Raw genomic sequence first — 7,735 nt, 5'->3', positions numbered from 1 at the left:
AGAATCAGTATTGTGTCACAACATGGAATAAATTTCGAATAGTGAGGAGAAAGAAGTGTTTGGTTAAATGAATGTGCAATTACAACTTGTTCACCCATCCCATCGTCTCACCTTTCATTTCCCTTTTCTTTCCTTTTGCATTCTCTCTGTTTGCTTGCCAAATTTCCCTATGTCCCTTCCCAGACGTGATTCTTCTGTGCTTGCCCAACCTCTTGTCTTGCTGCATCTCCTGGTCTCTAACATTTACCTGTTTGTTTACTGCATCTGTCATGCCAAACTGCCTTTTCTGGATAGTTTTGTCTAGACCCTCATGCTATGTCTTCCAAAATGACATAGAACAGTAATCTTTTTTTTCTACTAGCCTTGTTTCTGTTCTATTGGCAACAATGACCATCATGCTTATTTGTACAAGTAACAGTCTTCTTGCTGCATAGACTTCAAGGAAATAGTGCTGTTTTTAACTGAGAGCTCTAAAATCATGAATGAAGCACTAAAAACTGAAAATTATTTCAAAAAGAAGAGTTTCAATCTTACTAGTCAGAATTATTCTTCTGATTTATTTTTTGGCCTTTGAAGTTTATTTACATGGCTTGTACATGTAATAACTTTCAGAATATCAACATGGGACTGCTCAAGGGAGATCAGTGGAGACAGGCTGACATTGCCTTTACGGTCTCTACTGTACAGGCAGGTGGACTACTGTGTCATACATCATCCTGAGATTCCTAGTATGTGTGTTATATTGGCTAATACAGCATATACTGTTTGATTGTTTTAAAAATGAAAATGAATATTCTCAATTACAGTAATGAAATGGCATTGAATTATTTAAGGGCAAATTACTTCAACCTGTAGCGTCAAGTTTAAACTAGGAGTAGAGGACTGTTCTTCTATATTCTGGGAAGATATGTTACCTTCAGCTGTAGTCTCAGACTGCCTCTGTAGGAATTTTATGGAATGGAAACAAATGCAAATATTGTAGATCCTAGTCCTGCAAGACAGCTCTTGAGTATAAATAAATCCATTTGCAGAAAAGAAATGTTTTAAAAATATGATCACAGTAGCTGTAGAGAAATAAAGATCAACGCTGACTGGATTTACAACTGAATTCAAGTTTGCCTTTTGGGTTTTCTTCTAACAGCTTTAGATCTTATCCTCTGATGGAGTCCAGATCTGAGTAATGTACAGAGTCACACAAATAATGACATTATAATGAAAGAAGGAAATTTTGAGAGTATCCAATAGCGCACACATGTTGGAGAAATTACATTAGAGAAGATTCTAATAATCAATATTCTCAGAGCATCAATGGGGCTTTGAGGTCCTTGTGGCTCTTAAGGAAATTCTATAATGTATTAAATTTGAGCAAAATGTGGATGGGATCCATAATGATGGGTTGATTCAGAATATTCTCAAATGTTCTATGGAAGGCTCAGACAAAGACAATTGCTACCACTACACTATATTGCAAGAGTTGATAATGGGATTGTATTCTTCCTTCAGTAATAATAAATGTGCCAAAGACCCTACATAAACCCCCCTGTGAATTAAAAATCTGGGCAGAGTGTATTTAATATTTTAGTAGGTGTATCATTTATGGAATGCACTTTCTGCTTTAAATCATTATATAACATTTCTTTTGTGACAGAATTCAGAAGCCCAGATAATAGTTTAATATAAATAATTAATTTTTAAATAGGTGTATAATGTACTCCTCACTACTCCCTCTTCCAACTGAAATCATGCTTTTGTAATGTATCTTCTGAAACATTCTTTATCGTTCATTTAGAGAAAAACCCCAAACATTTGGGAAATATCATTTGGATGTATTTACTATGAAAAAAAGGCTAATAATTTCTAGTTTCCTTGCAATCCATGTTTCATGGCAGATGAATTAAACATGAAAATTTTCTCAAAAAGTTCTATGAACTTTGGTATGTAAAAATCGCCTTTTTACAAATAGTTCTGATTTTATAGTGGTATGCACAGAAAGCTTGGGTTTACCATATAAGTCTAGAAATTCAGCACTTAAAACTCCCTGAAGATCTGTCAGAAATGATGCTGCATCTGTTACATGACATCACAAGTAGGTATTATGTTAAAGTACTGGGTAGCATGAATAAAAAGTTTCAAATCATATTACAGCAGTTAAGGATGTAGGTAATCGTAAATGCAGGCTCTTATGTCAGGCTAAACTTGAGGGTACTAGCACGGAGTACCTATCTTGTAGTCCAAATCAAATGATAAGTGTTTTCAGCTCAGCATCCCCTTAAGACATTTTCCTTCATAACTAGTAGCAAGGCTTCATTTAATTGATGTTTTAAACACATCTATTTAAATAGCAGATTGAAACAGAAAAGGGTGTAACTAATGTAACAGATTTCTTTTTAAAAGTCTCAACTGTCCTTTGAAGTAAGATCTTGCAACAAAATCTCACTCTAACTAAAACTCAGTCACGTTTCAACTGAATGCAATGCAGGTTTTGCAGCTTCTGCAGTGGAAGCAGGATAAAATCCTTAATCATAAATGAGAGTATTGGAAGGGATTTCTCAAGTCACTCGTGCCAAACAGGACTGTTCGTTCCCCAGGATTTTATCTAGTCAGCTGTTAAATGTATTCCTTAATAGTGACACTCAAGGATGCAGTTCTAGCCATTCCTTGATTTTTCCAAACATTTTAGATTTTCTTCCAAATTTCATTTCCCTCAAGAATGCTGTTCCTTTCTTCACCTACCCACTACAAAATGTCAGGTTCTGCCTTCATCATGATTTTCCCATGCTTTCCTCTGAATCCTGACAATCTCTCTTCATTATGAATGTTGTAGTCAGGAAGACAATGAGGTACTCTATTGAGGGCGAGAGATTCCCCTTTCTGGGACTTGTTACATCCATTGCTGCCTTTAAGAAATAGGGGTACTCAGAACACACAAACAGAAGGAAACTACAGTTGTTTCACATAAGAGGCATAATGGATTTAGGATGTGTAGGAATCATATTGCCTAATCATTAGCCACCTCCCCTGAAGCTGAACCAAGAACTTGGATTGTGCTTCATTTCCAAACACGCTGCATGGGATCCTAAGAAGAGGCTGAGGAAGGGCTACTGTGAGTCAGCATTCCCACTGCACACCTGCCAAGAACTGAGCATTTGGAAGGGAAAAAAGAAAAGGTGGTAGACCTCCAATCGCCTCAAATTTCAGGAAGCATCTCTAACGAATACAACACAAAGTCATTTCTTGTGTGTGCTACAATGACTGTCTTCTGTCGTTTGTCCTTTTTGTGTTTTCCTTCCAGTCTGATCAAGCAGTCCCACAGAGCACAACTCTGAAGACAGGTACATCTTCAGTCAGCCTCACCTCTGCCCTCACAGCTACCACACATTCCCTAGGGCTGACAACTATTCAAGCTGGGAACAATTTCAACTAAAGTTGCTAATTAGCTTTGCAGATAAAAGGCGCAGATTGGGTTGGTTGGTTGGTTTTGGGGTTTGGTTTTGTTTGTTTGGTAGGTTTTTTATTAAAGTTTAATTCTGGTTGCCTACCTGCAGGAGTGCTTTAGCCTCTTAATCAGAGGTAATTAGTGGCACCTGTATGTCATCCTAAATTCTGGGCTACTCCTCTGTTGATGTGGAGGGTTATGACTTATGTATTATATGGGAAATTTGGCACTGAATGTTTTATGACAGAGGTATCTGAAGATACCAGGCCCTGCAGGAGCTGGCTAATGGGCACTTTTACAGTCTAGTTGACCATTGTCTAGTACTAAGAGGTCCTCTTCAGGGGTCTGGTGCTAAAAGAGAGGCCACCTACTCTTGTCTGAGAGAAGTGACATTCAGTTTTCTTTACCGCTTGTGTAAGTAATCTATCACACTAATTCTAACTGTGCTGTTGTATAGAAAATTGGGCTGATATTGTATATAAAGGATGCTCTTCCCTTTCTGGGTGACACAAAGTTACTCTTTCATATCCACCTGCCCCCTTGATACACAGAAATCTGGAGGTAAGTTAAATTTACTATTTGAGGTTGGTCTGCCAAACCAAGCCACAGGGTGTAGAGAAGTGTGTTCTCTGAGATACTGGAAACCAAAGGAGTGAATGAATAAACAGGTAAATCTGTATTTTTCTTCACTGTTATTGGTGTTAAAACAAGTTGAGTGTTTAAATACTTTCAATCTAAGTGCTTTGAAATTTATATATACATATATATGTACACATAACTTTTTCTTTTTTGCAAAATAATGTTGAATCTTGTGAATTAATTCTGGGTTATGCTAAATGCTTTGTAGTTGTTTTTTGGGGTTTTTTTTGGTTTTTTTTTTTTTTTCTTTGCAACAGCAGAAAGCTATATAATTTAAATATACTAATACTTAGTGTTGAACCATTGCTTTGATTAAACAAACAAAAAAATCTCAGTTTTTAAAGCTTCTAAATGGACAGTTATCCAATATGAGCTTTTTTTAGCTGGAACTATTAATCCTAAAACTGCATTTTCCTACAAAGCTTATGTAAAGAAAACCTAAACCAACCCTTTTATTTCCTCTATACTTTAAATAGAACTCTGTCAGGCTGTTCCTAGTGTTCAATTTGTGGCTGTTCAGCACTTTGCAGTAACTTTAAAACTTCTTCCTGTTTTTGTACTTTTGTTTGTTTTTCTTTTCCCTCTGGTCTTCCTCATATTTCATTTTATCCTTTCTACTGCTATACCCATAATGGCACACTGTCTTGATAAGGAATGCAGACCCTTCTATCATACTGTGGGACACAGTCTGCAAGTAAGTGGCCATATTCTCCTATCACTTGAAGCAAAATTATCGATTGCCTGTGCTGCTTTTCCTGTATCTAGCTCAATGGCCTGGAGTCAAGCAAGCTGTAGGGCAAAGACTTTTGTTTTTTACATAAAAGGTATAAACCAGGATTGTTCTGATAATGAAGGCAAAAAAGTGAGGGCAGGTTTTAGCTCACTGACAGTGCTTGGTGCCATGAAGGCTTTCTCCTGAAGTTGATCTGACACCTCTGTCATGACCTCTAAAATTCTATTTTCTTTTCATTGTTGCTAGTCCAGAGTACTGAAGTTACCTAGACCCATATCCAAAAATTCTAAGGATAAAAAGGACATGATCAGCTTTTTGGAACCTACAATTAAGTTTTTTCCCTGTTTGAAGGTTGCCATAAATAATGCAAGACTAAATAGATAGTTTATTTACAATCATGAAGAGTGTTTCTTTGTTCAATAATGTTTTAATAATTCAGAAGCTCTCTTCTGCTGGGGCACTGATGATCTCTTAACTGATCAAAAGAATATCATGAACTGGTTATCCTCATGATGTGCAGATTATGTTCTGGGCAGGCAGCAAAATGGAACCAAAAGACAGATAAAACTCTAACCACTGATTTATTTGTGTAATGTTGTATCCCCCATATTTAATTTCTATTTTGATAGGCTTTTGCATAAATCTTCAACAAATGTCATCAGCCACTCATGGGAAACAGCACAATAGTGTAAAGGAAGCTACTATGTAAGTCACCCATGTAATTAGAAAGACATTGTCACAATTTACAAGTTGATCATAATGAATATATTGCATAGTGTGTCATGGCTTTCCTTTTGAGAAATGGTAACAGAAATGCAACAAGCAAATGTATTCTCAGTGATGCTATGTAGCTTGTACCCCCTAAAACTGTTAAACAGCAATCTAGGTGATGTCTGACAATGGAACCATTGCATTTAACTAAGTATTGTGAGATGTGTATTTCAGTCTCAACCAATTCAGTTAAAGTGTGTTTTCTATATGCAACAGATTTCAACATTATAGGAAGGGCATATTATCAATTTTTTTTTTTTTTTCTCTTTAAAATAAATGCAAGGCAGATAACTGAGAGTTAAGAGGTCCCAAAGACCCAGGTGTCAGGGGCTCAGTGACTGGCTTAATACAAGCGTTTCTTGTTTACCTGCTGTCCTTCAAAGTATCAAGTTGCTTGTGAAGACAGTAAGTGAACCAAGAAGAAGAAATATCCCGTGTTGTTGAAATTTCATACAGTTAATTTCTTTAAATAGTTTGAAAGGGATACAAAGAAGACTGTGATCTTCAGCAGCAGTCCTCCTGTAGAACTGAAATAATCTTAAAATGCTTGATATAGAATGAGCAAATGAAGCTTTTATGTCAAAATGTAGGGTCAGTTGCCTTTCCTGTCGTGGGCTTGCAGTTGAACCTCCACAGAGGTTTTGCATGCAGTGTGCCATGCTAAACAAATATTCTTCAACATATGCAATCTTAACAAAACTAGTTTGGGGTATTACACTGCTAGAGTATGTGATGTGCACAGAATGAGTCTGAGTCAAAACAGACTGGCATTTAGATATGTAACGACTGAAATGTTGATTTACATCTTCCACTTTGACAGTGTTACCCTCCTATATGTGTTTTATGGTAACAGAAATGGCAGTCACACACTCCACTCAAACTGAAACAACAGTAAGAGAGAATGACAAGAGAAATCATTATACATGTGAATGTATACCATTAAATTAGTGAGTACTTAGTGGACAATGCAGAATGCTCTGCATGAAAGTGATACGCAGGATTGCAAAACTTCATAGAACAAGATCAGAACTAGATAGGCAAACTGAAATTACAGTACAATGACAGCATTCAGAGAAGACTTGAGAGAGGCATTCTTCATAGTGTGTTTTTTCAAAGGCACAGAAAAAAAAAAAAACAAAAAACCAAAAGAAAAATATCAAGATCACCTAAACTTTAATAGACAACATGGCTGTATCCACAAAGCTCCTTAGTCTAATACCTTTGGATGTTATATCAAGCAAGAATAGAAAAACGATCAAATTAGTATCTTTCACTGAGGGCATCTAGTTCTTTTGGAAACAGGGAACTTCCTAACTCCCAAAGCGTCACGCAGTGGCTGTCTGTCCACAGAAGAACGTAATGTGCACATTGTCAGGATAACCAGCTCGTGATCGCTGCTCCCTTAACAAGTCAGCCTCTAGCTACTTCATGAGATGCTGTTACATTATTATTTAACTGTACACTTATGGCACTGATGTCACTAATTTGGCACATTTTCCGAGCTTTGTCAGCACATGATCTCAAGTGCCTGATCATAAATATGCAAGTAGTCCCATGTTAAGCTGACAATTGAATTTATACTCACCATAAAGCATAGCTCCTCCAGTTTCATGCAGAAAGCGGAATCGATGGTTTTTAAACAACCAAATTGTTAATATTGTAAGAATGAGCAGAAAGTTAAAGACCAGCAACTCCACAGCTCCCTGATGATAAAACTGATCATCTTTCACTGATACATATTTCTTCAACTTCTCCATTTCATTCCCTTTATGGAAAATATGTGCAAAATAAGGGGGAAAAATAAAAAATCACAGGAAGGAAAGTGTTACCACCTTTGGTACAAAAAGTCCAGATACAACAGAAACTCACAGCAAGCACATCTGTTTCATCTGCAGCCTCATAGTAAAGTGCCCCAGCTCAGAATTCAGCTGGATTCTAGTTACAGCTTCCTGTTTCTCTCTTAAAGCTGCCCGGTCTCATTTTTAATGTTACAGTTGCATCGCTGGGCTGTGCTTGCTCCTGCTGTAGATGCAGAAATCACCTCCAAGGCTCAGCCCTGTCATTTTCTAAAATTCTGTTGTAAAACTCAGTTTGTGTTTGTAATGTTTCTTCCTATAGTTTACAGCACAATCTGAATCCTAAAAATCATATTTTGT

The 7,735-nt window shown here is 36.8% G+C and overlaps 1 protein-coding gene across 3 annotated transcripts in view; it reads right to left on the bottom strand.

The window, feature by feature from the left end:
- SLC9A9 (solute carrier family 9 member A9) overlaps positions 1 to 7,504 on the bottom strand; it is a 210,725-nt gene extending 203,221 nt beyond the window's left edge. For 2 of the 3 annotated variants that reach the window (XM_026855025.1, XM_026855026.1), the window contains exon 1: positions 7,165 to 7,504. In XM_026855025.1, coding sequence (XP_026710826.1) covers positions 7,165 to 7,336 — 172 coding nt within the window. In that variant the 5' untranslated portion in view covers positions 7,337 to 7,504. The remainder of the gene's footprint in view (positions 1 to 7,164) is intronic. The other variant, XM_026855027.1, reaches the window with a different exon arrangement.
- Between the last annotated feature and the right edge of the window lie 231 nt (positions 7,505 to 7,735).

The sequence above is a fragment of the Athene cunicularia genome (genome assembly GCF_003259725.1).
Source record: "Athene cunicularia isolate RWA chromosome 9 unlocalized genomic scaffold, athCun1 chr9_part1, whole genome shotgun sequence".
NCBI lineage: Eukaryota > Metazoa > Chordata > Aves > Strigiformes > Strigidae > Athene > Athene cunicularia.
The sequence above is the reverse complement of the archived record's forward strand: the minus strand, read 5'-3'. Positions and strand labels throughout refer to the sequence as shown.